The following is a 15,488-nucleotide window of genomic DNA, read 5'->3' as shown; positions in this document are numbered from 1 at the left end:
CTTTTCCCTCGGCCCACATAAACCAGCAGTTCTCAACTTTGGTTCTTATAGGAGTCACGTGGGGACATGTTTAATTCAGAGTTATCGGCTCATCTCTACCTTCCCCAACCCCCTCAGACCCTGATATAGGTTGTGGTCGTAGGACCACATTTAAAGAAACATGAAAACAATCTGGAATGTGGGGAGGGGAATAAAGTAAGAAGAAAGATATTAACATGTTTATTAGGAGAAAGTTTTTAGCCTTCCACATTTAATCACACACATTAAAAAACAGAGGGAACCATAACATGAATCACCCAAATACAATAAAATCCAAACCACCAATGATAAAAACCTCAGCCAATTAGCCTCAGCCTGTCCTTCCATCTGGAATAGTTGGAGGATGCTCTAGGAACATATTATACAATCTCTCAGATCAAGTGAGGGCCTCCTGGAGCCCCAGTTGCTCTCCCACCATGGTCCCTCAACACCGAGGTGACATGCACCATCCCTTATTAAGAGCAAAGCCCACACACTGCCATCCCTCTCCCTGGCTCCCTTTCCAGAGGGCCTGGTACATGGTCAGTACTTAGGAAATGCCTGCTAACCTGAAGTTATTTGGGGGAAAAAGTGACTAAGCAGTTTATATAAAAAAGCCTATAGGTCCCTTTCCTGGACCACCAGGAGGAAGGAATCAATGGAAGTGGTAATAATGCCAAACCCAGGATTTGCACTCTAAGTAAATCTCAACTCTGATATTATAGGAAGGAAACTGGAGAGTTAGTCTGGGCTCCCAGCAAGGGCAAATTACCAAACTGATATTTGGGCCAGAGAGAAAAAAGATTTCCCCCTCCTGCTCCCCACCCTTGTCCCTATCAGACCTAGTCCGTCCAGAATCCTAGCCTCCACCCCCGACTATGCAAATCGCACGGATCTGGCGCTGGAACATGCCCCTGCTGCAGCGCTGGGGCAGAGGGCACTGCTGCTGAGGGCCACGCTCCCCAGGCCTTGAGGGAGGTTGGAACTGAGGTCTCCGCAGACCACACCACCCTGGGAACGGCTCACACCTGTGAATGGAGACACCAGGTTAGAATTCTCTTATCCCAGACATGGTGTGACCCAACATTTTTTTTGGAACTAGCAATTAACTCTCTTCACACTCCAAGGGACCAACAACATGAATCTTAAACCCACTGCCATTTGCTTCTTGAAGGAACTTGGTTAGCAAATTGGACACATAACTACTAGAATCAGACTAATGTTGAGATATGTTTATTCAATTTTTGAGCAAAATCTGATGGATTCCAGTGGAAGAATCATCTAGAAATATGATTGTTGGGAAGATGAGGAGAACAGATAGACACCTAGACTAGGTTCTGTGTACACACTGAATTATTAAAGATTTGAGAATTCCCTGCAGGGGCTCCAAATGATCAGAATAGACATCTAGTGTTTCTTCTTATTAAAACATGTACCACTTGAAGAGTATTCTGTGTTAAATTGAAAGACTTAGGCTATTTTTGTAGAACCAAATGGAGCAGGGGGGAAAGGACTTAACACATTCATTAGCCTAGGCTCCATGGATGTTCCAGATGGACCCATGTAGGGTTCAAATATTTTGGACCATCACTTTGTCCAGATCCCAGAGACCTCAGCTACTACCACTTTTCTCTGTGCCCCACAGACAGAGGTTTGGTCACTATTTAGATGCAACCTAATTTTAAGACTATTGACACCCAAAAGAACCATGCCCACCCACAACCCCACTTACAGATGTTGACTGAGCTCATGCCTTCACACAGCCTGCAGGGGAGAGGAGAGAGTAGGCATTAGAACTAAGCTCCCTGCCCTTGCAGCAGACCTATTATCCATCCTAAAACAGGGGAGAGGAGATGAGGGACTGGGGCATGCTGCCCACCCACTGCAGACAGCACCAGTGCAGGCACTGCTTCCTGGAATCCCTAAAGGACAGGTCTACTAAAAGGCCGATAGCCTCAATATGCAAAGTAGAATACACTAAACCACCTTTTAAAATCTTGTGTGTTGGGGACATCACATTATTCATAACATGATTAAGTTATTAGTACCTAATACATTAATGATTATTATCATAATGAAAGTGTCACTATGCAAATGCCAAGTGCTTCCCAGAATGCTGGTGAATGGGTTGTGTTAACGGTGAAAGGAGATAGCTCTAGTGGCTTCACCCAAAGTCCCGAGGAAATGGACAGAAAAGTTTAGCTGCTGGGGTCAACCACGGTGCAAATCCAGCAGCGTGGCCAGCTGCCTGGGGTACCACTCATGTCAGATTTCTAACACTAACCATGTTAATAAGGAGCCTCTATGTGGACACAGCCCTGCCTGGTTACTCTGATAGAGATACTCTCATTCTAATAACCAGCACTACTTGTGCTTACTATGTTCCATTAGCTAACTTAATCCATGCAACAGCCTTAAGTGGTGGGTTTTATGATTACCTGTTTTACAGATGAGGCATGGGAATTCATAGCTAGTAAGTGTTAGGGCTGGGGTTTGAACCCAGGAGATCTGGCTCATAGCCTGTGATCTTAACCTTGTATACTCTACTCCCTCATGCAGCCTGTTCCCCCCTCCAGCGGACCCAGCTAGGAGGCAGTAACGATGTGACCACCTCAAAGCTAGAGGCCCATGCACCATCCCAGGTGTAAAGCCACATTGCTCCCTCCCTTGCAGACTTCACCTGTCCCCAATTCTTGGTTCAAAGTCAGCACAGCCTGGTACTATTTTAGCTTCACCACTAAGTAGCTGTGGTCTTGGACCAGCTCTTTCCCCTCTTTGGGCTTCAGTTTCTCTATCTTAAAAATGGGGAAGTGTCTGGACCCCATGATCTCTAGAGTATTTCCCTGTTTGAGCAGCCTGGAAGATTGTAGTCCAGCACTCTCCCAGCCTGAGATGTGAAGTGACCCGAGCCCGTCCTCACCGGCTCTCCTCGCCTTCCAGCAGTTTGCGATAAGTGGCGATCTCCACGTCCAGGCCCAGCTTGGAGTTCATCACCTCCTGGTACTCCTTGAGCAGGCAGGCCATGTCCTGCTTGGCCTTCTGCAGGGCGGCCTCCAGCTCGGCCAGCTTGCAGCGGGCATCACTGATGGCCGCCTCGCCCTGCTGCTCCGCCTGGGCCACAGCGGCCTCCAGCTTGCGACGCTGTGGGGAGGAGAGGAGGGAAGGAATTTGAGAAGGTTGCAGGCTATGGGGATCCTGGTGAGTCTCCCACACCTTGGTCATCGTATTTCACCTCCATTCAAAATGGACAAATTTTTAATTAACCGAGAAGGGAAATAATATCCATTTTGGAGCTTGCTTGCTTTATTTTTGTACCACTTTATTGTAAAACTCAAATCTATGAAGAGCCATGAGAGGGAGGAATTGTTAGCACTGAAATAGGACTGATAATTAGTGATATTATCTTATACTTGTTTGCTGTCATTAGTTTACAAGGCACTTTCACAGTTGTTTCGTATTTGACCTTTAGTTTATTCTGTCAGCTTGTCAGAGTAGGCCTTGCTATTCCCTTATACAGAAACTCATTGTGTGACTCAGAGAGGCTGTGACTTGCCCTAAGCTACCCAATTAGTTAGCACCATCTCCAGGTTTTCAGAGACCACTGTGTGGGTCTCCTTTGAGAAGAGCATGATGAACTAAGTTCCCATTTACAATGCCCAGCACACTAACTGCAGCTTCTCCCTGTGCCCCACCTAAGAAAGCAGAAGGGACTCCAACAACTCATCACTCAAAAAAAAAAAAAATCAACCTAATAACCTGATAGATATTTCTCCAAAGAAAACACAAATGGCCATCAGGTATATAGAAAACAAAACAAACAAACAAAGAAAACCCTCACTTACCATCATAAAAGTGCAAATCAAAATTATAATGAGTATCACCTCACACCTGTCAGGATGGCTATTATTAACAAAACAAGGCAAGTGTTAGTGAAGATGTGGAGAAATTGCAACCCTTTGTGCACCGTTAGTGTGAATGCAAAATGGTGCAGCTGCTATGAAAATAGTATGGAGGTTCCTCAAGAAATTAAAAACAGAACTACCCTATGATCTAGCAATTCCACTTCTGGTTATCTACCCAAAAGAATTAAAATAAGGCGCTCAAAGAGATATTAGCACTCCTGTGTTCATCACAGCACTATCCACAATAGCCAAGATGTGAAGACAACCCACATGTCCATGGGGAGATTAATGGATAAAGAAAATAAGGTTTTTACATAAAATGGGTACCATTCACCCTTTATAAAAAAAGGAAATCCTGGAATATGCAGCAAAATGGATGAAACTTGAGGACATTTTGCTTAGTGTAACAAGTCAGTCACAGAAAGACAAACACTGCGTGGTTCCACTTACTAGTATATTAAATATCATATATAAAATAGTCAGATTTGGAATCAAAGAGTGAATGGTGGTTGCCAGGGGCTGAGAAGGGGTGGGGGAATGAGGAGTCACTAATGCAGGATGAATAAGCTCTGGAGATCCATTGAACAGCATCCTACCTTAGTCAACAATAGTATGCTGTACACTTTACACATTTGTTAAAAAGGGTCATTCTCATGCTATGTTCGTACCACAATAAAATAAATATTTTAAAAGTATATCAGAATGCAAGTAATCTTCTCTAATTTCACTTCTGAAAAGTAAACCATTCCCATATTTTATTACTTCAGCTATTAAGAGTAACAAATTACTTGTGATACATCTTACACAGAGGATGAGAACAACCTACAGAAGGGTGAGGACTGGAACTGAGCCAGGGATATGAGGGAACTCAGTGTTATGATAGAGGTGATAGCACAAGCCCATGGGCAAAGAATGGATTGCATGATATAGTTTTTTTGCTACAGTGTATGTAGATGATTTAAATTATATACAAAAAAAATAAAGTCCAGATGGATTAAAGGCCTAAATGTGAGGGGTAAAACTATACAACGAGTAGAGGACAAAATGTAAGAGAATAAATCTATGACCTCAAACCTTTGTAAGTATAACCCACTAAGGTAAGAAGTGATGGATTTGGTCACATCCAAGTTAAAGATTTTTTTTAGTAAAGGATACCAGAACAAAGCAAACAGACAAGTGACAGATTGATAATAGATTAATTGCAGCTGGTGTAACTGATTAAAAGTTACAATCTAGACAGAATAAGTAAAAGAATAATGCAAATCACCAAGAAGAAAGAAGGTTCAATAGAAAAATAGGTAATGATATTAATAGGCAATTCTTAGCAGGAGAAATACAAATGATTAGTAAGTGTATGAGGAGACATTCGGTGTCACTAGTTAATCAGAGAAGTGAATATTTAAATTCCAATTAGCAGGGATTGAGGGCTCAATCCCCAGTGGGAGGCGTGCAAGAGACAGCCAATTAATGATTCTCTCCCATCATTGATGTTTCTATCTCTCTCCCTCTCCCTTCCTCTCTGAAATCAATAAAAATATTTTTTAAATAGATAGAACAACCCTCTTCCCACAATGTTTTGTGCACCCTGAGTCCTTCAGATGCAGGTGATTAAAATAAAAGCCTCTCCAAAGATAGCAGGAGCCCCTCAAGGTAGAAGGAAAGCAGAAAGCAGATCAGAAACGGCAGGTGTGCTGAGTCCTCAGTGTCTCCCACCTGCTGCTTGACATTCTCCACCTCTGCTGTCAGCCTCTGGATCATGCGGTTCAGGTCATTGAGCTCATCCTTGGTTCTGCGGAGGTTCTCTCCCTGCTGGGTCACTGTGGCCTTCATCTCCTCACACTGCGGGTCAGGAGACAAACACGTGGAAACTACCCATCACTAGGTAGCTGGGGGGTGTGCTGAGAGGTCACTGATCCCACCCAGCCCAGACTAACTAGTCTAGTCTTCTGCAACAGCCCCACCTCCTTTCCAAGCTCTGAACCTGGAACCACAACTACAGCCCCTCTGAGTGCCTGGGTGCATTTCCCAGGGAAGCTCCAGAGTCTTGGTGTGTGGGGCAGTCCAGTCCTCCAGTTTACCTTGCTTTGGTACCAAGACTCAGCCTCTGCCCGGCTGCGGCTGGCCACATCGTCATACTGAGCCTTAATCTCGGCCACAACTGAGTCCATGTTGAGTTCCCGACTATTGTTCATCTTGACCACCACTGAAGTGTCAGAGATTTGTGACTGAAGGATGTAGATTTCCTGTAGGAGACAATAGACAGGGCCCTCAGCTCCAATCCTCTTCCCATTCCTGTCTCTGCAGGTAATCAAAGGCACAGTCCCAAGTTGAAAATTTTATAAATAAATTAGAAAATTTCTGACAAGTCAGAAAAACATTAAGTATAATTTTAAGAGGAAAAGGCTGGAGTCTGAACCATAGCTTCAAGGCAATGCATAAGGTGGACTTCCATCAATGCTGGGATAAATAGGGGCAGATTTCTAAGATCAGGAATAAAGTGAATGACTATCTCTGAAGCCTAAACTCTCCAGATCAGTGGTAGCTTTATGTAAAAATCCAGCCAACCAGATAATGGCAAGAATTAGAATCCTAAGTTTCTATAATAATAATTATTATATATAGAGAGCTCTATTATCAAATATCTACTTCATGTTGAGCTGTGGACAGGCAATGAATTATATAGTCTTTCTAATTATTTTAAAGGAAGGCATCATCCATTGTCATTTTGAAAGGAGGTCTCAGTCACAAAAGGAAAGGAGGTTGAGATCCTAGATGAGTAAGGAATGGACAACTTTCCCTAGAACCAAGGAACCAGGACAGGCCACATCCCAAGGAAACCCTCCTGTCTCTTCTCTCAATAGCTCTTCCGGAGACTCACCTCCTCATAGAGAGCCTGCAGGAAGTGCATCTCCTCCTTCAGCGCATCCACATTGGCCTCCAGGTCCGCCTTGCGCAGATAGGCACTGTCTATGTCCTGGTGGAGAAGACAAGAGAGCGTGGGCATTCAGTAGGCCCTGGCACCACCTCCTGGCCCACCCCCTGCCCCTGCTCATCCAGCCTGCAATTACAAGTCACTTTCAGGGCCCTACAAGTGGGAAGAGGCCCTTTGCTATCTGCCACTGCCTTTACCTCCCTTCACATAAACCATAAGAGACAGGAAGTGAAGAGAAGTCTGATCCCTACAGACTTTTCATTTCCTCCAGAATTGGGGGTTTTGATTAAACAAATAGCCTAAGATCCTAACCTAAAACCACAGACTACTGCCACTGAGTCAAACTGGCCCTGGGAACATGACCCTGAGGTAGCCACAGAGCCATGGGTGCACCTCCCCAATAGGTCATGCTTGGCACCTAGGTCAGGCAATACCCAACCCCCAAATAGCTGACCTCCCTGCCTGAGACCAAGGTCACACCTCCATGGCAGATTTTTACCAGCCTTCTCTCTGTTCTGTGATTACTCACAGATAAGGTGGCTGCTGAGCACGTTATGTGTGAAACTACATACGTGTACACTTCAATTCACCAACTTAAAGTCAAAGGGAAGTCATTTGCAGTTTTTCTTCTGTTATTTCATCATCTGCCATTGCCACAGCTCACAAAATCTCTAGCAAGCTGAGAACCCACTGAGAGGTAATGTCTACATGAGAGTAAAATGGGTTTAAAAGTGACCATTTCAGCTAATCAGGGAGTTTACAAAAAGTCAGACAGCAGTAGGATGAAGTTTTCTTTTTAAGAAGCCTGGTCAATACATTCTGGGTTCCTGCATGGGGGCCAAAAGACTTACTTCCAAAGCCAGACCAGCCTCCATTGGCCAGGGGACTTGAGTGCCCACCACCCCAATGGATTGACATGACCTTGGCAAGATGCCCAGTCTCATAGATTCACCATCCAAGAGTTAGCTGCTTGACGTATGGAAATAGTCACTCACCTTCTTCAGCACCACAAACTCATTCTCAGCCGTGGCCCTGAGGACCACCTCTTCTTCATACCTGAGGGGAGAGAGCACAGCTGAGGGCTGTAGCCGGCTAGTGAACCCTAGGTTTTCAAGACTCCCTGCTTCTGCCCTTGACTTCCTGTGTGCCTTGGGAGAAGAGGCTAGCCTCTCTTCTATTTCCCAGCCAGAGAGAACCCACCAAAGGACACTGAACATGGAGTCCAAGCCTGTTGTTTCTGGCCCAAGCTTGGAAGTGAGGTCCCTGCAAATCCTCAGGCAAGCCATTTACTCTGCCTGCAACTTGGGTTCAATTGCCTGGTAGGTGGTAAGGCACTCAGTAAGTTTGTGGGATAAATGAATGACAGTTGCTCCAAAGAGCCCTACAATCCTAAAATTATATAAAACATAAAGCTCCATGAAGCCATTCCTATGACATTCTTTCTCTCCTCCCCCAACATCCAAGGACTTGAAAAACTGGAAGCTCTGCCCAGACTGCTGGGGCATTTTCACAGTCCTCCTCCACCAGCCTGTGGTCCTTTCTTGCCCGTGAGGACTTATCCCTGGAGCAGCCCTGCCCCAGCCAACAAGAGAGACCAGAGTTCCCATAGCACAATTTTTACAGTTTTGTAATTACAGGCAATTAAGGCTTCTATAAACTCTGAGCTCTGTGATCACTGGCCCACATACTCCTAGAGTAGGAGACAGACTTTGGCATCTGCAAACAGAACTGTGTCTGCATTTGCATCCCCCCAAGGGAAGTGGAGACCCAATGCTGGGTCCATCTGTTGGTAAAACCTGACCTTCCAAAGCCAGAATTCCAATTAGAATTACCAGAGCTTATTATGTCAAAATCATCTTTCAGCATGTTCGTGTCTACCAGAAGTGGGGCAAGATAAGTGATCCAGCGAGTAAAATTATTATAGATAATGGCCAAACTAAACAAGTCAGGTTAAAATAAAAGATGTACCTGGACCTTTGAATTGTAGAGCCTTGCATAACAAAAGCCTAATGATTTATCTGCAGCCTAAATAAAAGAAGTACCCAATTTTATCAGATATCTTTAATGGCATTGGCCTGATCATTTTCAAGAATTCTCTTCCAGGATCTTTCATGACTGCTGCTCCCATGTTCTGCTTTCCAGCCTTATTGACCATGGTCCTCCTGTTTCATTTGCTCTCTCTCTCCATCTCTGGGTCAGTCTGTGCCCTTGGCATATGCCCCATCCCTCCCAGCTGGGAGCACCCCTTCTCTCCAGATTGTTGCTAAGTCCCCAAGATAAGCTGCAGGAGTTGGGAGTCCAGACAAGATGGAGCGAACTGATGATGCAAACCACCTAATTGGTAGTCTGAAAGGACCCTGAACTTCAATCATCTCTGCCTCCAGGATAGTTGTATTGACCCAGCTTGGACCTACCCCACCTGGCCTAAACCATCCCCTGGCCCTGTCATGCTTACCTCTTCTTGTAGCCCTCCAGCACCTCCTGCACGTGGTTGAGCTCTGAGGCCAGCCTCCCGCTGTCGGCCTCCACACACTCAGTCTCCCGCCTCAGCGTCTCCATGTAGCCATTGAACAGTGGCTCCAGGTTGCTCTCACAGCACTTGCGGTTCTGGTAGAACTGCCACTTGGTCTCCAGCAGCTTGTTCTGCTGCTCCAGGAAGCGCACCTGTCACCAAGGATGAAGAAAAGAGACTCAGTGGGCAGTTTAGGGAGGTTTCTGGTCTCCCGGAACTCTCTCTGCCTTTTGGAATAGCCCCTGACCTGTAGCAGCTGTGACCTTCCCCCAAAGATCAAATCATTTAGAAAGTCTGAAAGAACAGTTCACCGTTGTTCCTCAAATAACGTCCCCTCCCCAGTCTCCCAGAAAAAGCTCACAATTTATTTGGGATTTGTTTATTCTGCACAGAATAAAATAACATCTGATCCTGAAAAAAAAATACCACAAACTACATGTAGTAGGTAAAAAATAGCCCCTCAAGGATGGCCATGCCCTAACCCTAGAACCTGTAAATAAGTTGCATTATCTGGTGAGAGGGGTCCTGCAGATGCAATTAAGGTTACTAACCGAAGATCAGGAGATTATCCTAAATTATCCAGGTGACTCCCACAGTAGTGGGAGAGAGAGGCAGAAGAATGAGAGAGATGCCCAGAAGAAGGAGGCAGAAGAGAGGGTTCAAACAGGAGAAGTGAGAAGCATGTGACCACTATCAGCAGCTTTGAAGATGGAGAAAGGGCTATGAGTCTAGGAAGACAGGCAGCCCCTAGAGACTGAGAATACCTGCCTGTCAATCAGTCAGCAAGGGAACAGGGACCTCCACACGGAACTCAGTTCTGCCAGAAACCTGGGTGTCCCTGGAAAAGGGCCTCCAGAAGGAAATGCAGTCCTCCTGACAGCTTGGTTTCAGCCTCATGAGATAAATGCATGTTGTTTTAAGATGCTAAGTTTGTGGGCATTTTCATGGCAGTGATTTTTATTTTTTTAATACTTTATTGTTTAGAGTTATTACATATGTCTCCCTTTTCCCCCATTGACCTCTTCCCGGCCATCTCCACTCCCCAGCACGTGCCCTTACCCCACTAGTGTCTGTGTCCACTGGTTATGCTAATATGCACGCATACAAGTCCTTTAGTTGATCGCTTACCTCCCCCACCCCTTCCCCTGTCTTCCCTCTGAGGTTTGACAGTCTGTTTAATATTTCTCTGTCTCTGGATCTATTTTTGTTCATCAGTTTATGTTGTTCATTATATTCCACAAATAAGTGATACCATATGATATTTATCTTTCTCTGGCTTATTTGCTTAGCATAATGTTCTCCAGTTCCATTCATGCTGTTACAAATGGTAATAATCCCTTCTTGTTTATAGCGGCATAGTATTCCAATGTGTAGATGTACCTCTGTTTTTTAATCCACTCATCTGCTGATGGGCACTTAGGCTGTTTCCAAATCTTACCTATGGTGAATTGTGCCGCTATGAACATAGGGGTGCATATGTCCTTTCTGATTGGTGTTTCTGATTTATTGGGATACATTCCTAGAAGTAGAATCACTGGGTCAAATGGGAGCTCCATTGTTAATTTTTTGAGGAAGCTCCATACTGTTCTCCACAATGGCTGCACCAGACTGCATTCCCTGCATGAGGAATTCCTTTTTCTTATGGAAATGATGTTTAAATGCACTCACTATGACCCTCCCTCACTCTGACTCTGGAGTGCAGTAGCCAGGAGGGGGAACCCTGGACCAGAAGTTAGGAGATCTCTCACTGCCAAACGAGCCACCATGCCTCATTCTCTCTGAGCCTCAAGATAAACTGAGGCAATGAGAACACATCAGCAATATACACAGACCCTATCTGGCCCACAGGCATATGTTATTTGGCTGCACAAAAATCTGATTAACTGCCAACATTTAATAATTGAGTGACTTCAGGCAAGTATCCGGATTTCCCTGACCTTGATGAACTGGATGCTTGGGCAATGCTGGGCCTGTGTTTGGAGTGAGAGGCAGCAGCTGCCCCTGTAGGTGGCATGCCTCTCAGCTTGGCTTCATTCCCCAGGCACCATGCAGCTGCCAGCCCTAAACTAGGTTCTCAAGTCCAAAACTTCTGAGAGAATAAGCTGATGTGAAGTAACTCTCAATGGCCCATTTTTGTGGGAAAAGGAACCCAAACCCTGACTATCCAAAAGGCATCTGCCTTGGGTCTCCACATGCAGGCCCAGGTCATGAGGGCAGCTCTCTGGCCTGCCTGCTCTACAGTCTTAAACCCACCACAGCGATGAACTTGGCACACCAGGAATGCATCCTGGAGGAAGAACCCTGGAAGGAGATAAGAGGCTGTCAGCAACCCCAGGAGAGGGATTGACCCTTCCCAACAGAGAGCAGTATACTTGAGTTGATGCCCAAAAGGCCACATGCAAAGATCCCTTTCAAGTCTGCGTGTTCAGGGTCCTCACCGAGCAAATTAGGAAAAGGTGCCCCTCCAGGCAGATGCAGCCCCTTCCAGGGAACACAGCCTGGTGAACAGAGCAAGAGCTGGATTTCAACCTCCCCTCCCCCATCTCGGTGGATGTCCCTATGCAGTGAACAACCTGCATGGTCCCAGGGTCCGCTTCTGCCGATGGGAGGGAAGAGTGGTTTGGACAGCCAGGAACGTGTTAAGAAAGGGTGCACAGCACCTTCCCTTGCAGATACGCCCATTTCTGATGGTGTTAGTCTGAGAGCAGAGTTCCCACCCATAGCAGCCGGTGTGCACCTTCCAATGCAGGCTGTGCACACCACTCCACCCTGGAAGGTGAGGCTTTCCTCCCTGGGATTCCAGGGGCTGTTCTCCCCCAAAGATCAGATTCCAGGCTCCCAGAGGGGGCATCACCGGGTCAAAGGAAACCGGAGCTGTGTATCCAGCCACAAGGAGAGCTCTGAAACTGCCACATCGGAAAAGTGCAATTCAACAGCTCCTCCTGGACCGCCCTGAAGTTTCTCAACTCACTGTCTTTCATCAATGGAAGTGCTGGGTCAGGGAGGGCACCTAGGGCAGAAGTCCTAGGAACTCCCAGCCTTCGAAGATGTCCCTACAGGAAAGGAGCTTCTGGCCCCTTCCTATCCTGGCCCCCTCTCCCTGCTGGGGATGGGTCAGACACCAACCTAAACAGAGTAGCTTAACCCATCCACCCCTCACTGTGTGATGGCCGAGATCCAGAGGATGGGGCCCCAGACACACATTCACTCTTGCTGAGCAGGGTAAGTAGCAGCAATATCCCTTCCTGTTCTGGCCAGTGGTTTCCCATCCATTGTTGCAATTTTGACTCTCAACACAACCATTTGAAAACTGAGATCCTGATGCAGCCACGTTCTCAAGGCTGCGTGCTCATCAGTAGCAGGGCTGGGACCCCGAGAATTTGAACCCAGCCAGTCATTGGGTTCCAATTCCCTTGCCCCTGCCTAAGCCATTGCCCAGAGGACGACCCACAGACCCACCTTGTCGATGAAAGAAGCAAACTTGTTGTTAAGACACTTAATCTGCTCCTTCTCCTCATGCTTGATGCACTGCGCATTGGGATCGATCTCCAAGTTGAGGGGTGTGAGGAGGCTCTCGTTGATGGACACGGTGGTGATGCAGGGCGGGCTGGGCCCACAAAGGCCCCCTGCTCTGTAGCCAAAGTTTCCCCCACTGCGTAGGGGGCGCGCACAACTCACTGCGATCTGCGGGGACCCCACTGCACACAGACTCCGGCTGCCAAAGCCCCCGAGGCGCCTGTAGCCGGGGCCTCCAGGACTGCCCCCTCGGTAGGCCATGGCACTGGCACAGCTGTGAGCCCCGGGCTTGGGCATGATGGCAGAGCAGGAGCTAAAATTCCTGGCCCCGTAGCCAGAGCTGATGCGGTAAGACCGGCTCGCCATGCCTCTGCTCTGTGAGCAGTGCCAGGGGAAGAGGAGGGACTTAAGGACACCAGGTCTCACCCCCAGAGACCTGTGAGTGCTCCTACCTTTTATAGGGCAGACGACAGGCCTCCCGACAGCATGAAAGGCAGGAGAAAGTTATTAATTTCATTTATGAGCGTGGGACTCACCCCCAGGGGCAAGCTGAGAAGGAAAGCTGAAACTTGCCACCTTTAATTCACAAGACCCTGAACCCCAATAAGCCTGTCTCTGGCCTGTTCCTCCCCACAGGCCTAGACATATCTTTTCAACCCCAATTCCCCTCTAGCCCTGTGAGTAGGCCTCAAGTCATTATCCCACACAGGCAAGTGGAGGCCTGGGCCAGCACATTCCTGGGAATTGAAGGGTCCCATGTCCCATCAAGGTCCCACCGGCCGTATTTCCACGCAGATCCCACACCCCTCCTAAGGCTGCAAGGACTCCTGGCTCATCCTCCCAGGTGAGCACATAAGGCGTGAGCCTCTTCGAGCCTTTTCCTATTATTGCTCTGAACCACATCCCATCTTATAGCAGAGTCATTGCCGTTGGTACTGCCCCTTCAATTCAGAAACCAAGTCTTATCTGCGCTTATCTCCAACATGGCAACCAGCACATATCAGGCCCTCGGGAAGCACTGCCTGAGTTGGATAGACTAGACGCAAGGGGGAGTGGCCAATAGCTGGAGAGCTTCTCATCTAGTCTACAAATATTGGCCAGGTGCAGGAGCAGCCCAGAGGAGGTGCCTTCATTCAGGGCAAGTGCTAACGTCCAGCAGAACAAGAACAAGGCACTAATGTAGATGCTGAGGAAAACCAAGCTGGGTGGGCAGAGTTTGCCCTTGAGGAAGTTGGGACTCAGGGGGAAACCAGACGGGAGCAGGAAAGATCCATGGCGAGAGGGAAAGGTGACTGGCCAGGCAGAGGGCGTGCTCTTGGTTTCTCAGGCCACTCATGGCAGTGGAGGGTCAGGAAGGAGGGAGACCTAGGCAGGTCCTAGAGGACGAGGAGAGTTGGCAGAGAGGCTGAGGCAGGGGGTGGAACCAGAGAAATCACCCAGCTCTTGAGATCCCTTGCAAAGCCCAGGCCCTCCACTGGGGCTGCTCACCCCTGGCCTCCCATCTTCATCTTACAGGTGCCTCCTTGCCAGACACAGAAAGAGCTGGTGGAAATGCAGCCCAATGGGGAGAGCACTGCTTTGTGAAGGCTACAGTTATGCCAGAGGCCAGTTCCCCAGGCCCTTGAGTGAAGCACTCTTTGCAGAGAACCTCTGTGCACCAAGACAAGAACAAGAAAGAATCTTCCAGAATGCCCCTCTACAGGAAAAGGGCTTGGCGAGGGGAGCAAAGGGGGCGGGGGAGATCTCAGCTTTAATCTCCTGCTGTGCTCTGCTTCTGGAGGGAAGTTGGCAATTCCTAGCCAGACTCCTCAGCTAGAAAACCACAGAGGCTGGAGTGTGAGAGGCCCTGTCAACAGACATCACAGCTGCCAGAGAACCCTGTTCGGACCCTGCCAAGGCGGCGCTACCCAGCATGCCTTTTTGGCAGCAAGCCTTTCCCAAGCACCTGAATGTATCTGGCAAGGGTCTTATGGCCACACAAGCTGGTGCTCTGTGGCTTAGGGAAGCATGGTGGCCACTGAATACTCATTCTCCTACCTCGCTCTCTATCTTTAAGGAGCTCACAGCCTACTTACTTGTCAAGATGGAGAAATCAAACATTTACAGCAGCGATTTTCAACCAGTGTATCGCAAGAATTTTAAAACATGCAATACCTGACATCTTTTCCCTTAAATTGTCAAATTAAAAAAAGGCCAACAGCCAATACAACAATAGCTGTCTGGTGTGAATGCCCTGTCTTGAATCATAAATATAAAGGTCGTGTAATAGAGTTGCATCTTCTCAGTCACATCACATAAAGAGGTTGCATCTGATTGGTTAGTTCTTGGCACCAGAAATCCTTATATACAAGTATAGACATCTGATTTTTTTTTAAAGACACTTTGGAGCAAAAAGGGTAGGTAATCACTATTGTGACCTTTTTTGTAAACCAATCAAAATTATACCTATTTTTTTCAGATAGGAAGGAAAAAATATGTACTTTTCGGTGTGCCGCAGACTTTTAGTAATTCATTTATGTGTGCCATGAGATGAAAAGCATTGAAATCGCTGATCTGCAGTGTGATAATAGACACATACCCCACTCTGTTGTAAGGGAACAGGACCTGA

The 15,488-nt window shown here is 47.1% G+C and overlaps 1 protein-coding gene across 1 annotated transcript; it reads right to left on the bottom strand.

Annotated features, from left to right (window-relative positions):
- Window positions 1-216: 216 nt before the first annotated feature.
- LOC118728394 (keratin, type II cuticular Hb5-like) lies at window positions 217-13,322 on the bottom strand. Its single transcript, XM_036454875.2, has 9 exons — window positions 12,824-13,322; window positions 9,308-9,516; window positions 7,848-7,908; window positions 6,799-6,894; window positions 5,999-6,163; window positions 5,634-5,759; window positions 2,939-3,159; window positions 1,751-1,782; window positions 217-1,046 (listed from the first exon to the last, which is right to left on the bottom strand). The coding sequence occupies exons 1-9, from the start codon at window positions 13,244-13,246 to the stop codon at window positions 895-897; spliced, it is 1,485 nt and encodes a 494-aa protein (XP_036310768.1). The 5' UTR covers window positions 13,247-13,322; the 3' UTR covers window positions 217-894.
- Window positions 13,323-15,488: the final 2,166 nt, after the last annotated feature.

This window comes from Pipistrellus kuhlii, unplaced genomic scaffold (assembly GCF_014108245.1).
Source record: "Pipistrellus kuhlii isolate mPipKuh1 unplaced genomic scaffold, mPipKuh1.p scaffold_m20_p_3, whole genome shotgun sequence".
Lineage (NCBI taxonomy): Eukaryota > Metazoa > Chordata > Mammalia > Chiroptera > Vespertilionidae > Pipistrellus > Pipistrellus kuhlii.
Note: the sequence above shows the minus strand (reverse complement) of the source record. Positions and strands in the feature narration are given on the sequence as shown.

Excerpts from the sequence above, each read along its gene's own strand:
- LOC118728394 (XM_036454875.2), bottom strand. The coding sequence starts at position 13,246 with ATGGCGAGCCGGTCTTACCGCATCAGCTCTGGCTACGGGGCCAGGAAT. Across the intron at positions 6,895-7,847 it reads AGTTTGTGGTGCTGAAGAAG|GACATAGACAGTGCCTATCT; the intron begins GTGAGTGACTAT and ends CTTCTCCACCAG. Across the intron at positions 1,783-2,938 it reads CTGGAAGGCGAGGAGAGCCG|GCTGTGTGAAGGCATGAGCT; the intron begins GTGAGGACGGGC and ends TCTCCCCTGCAG.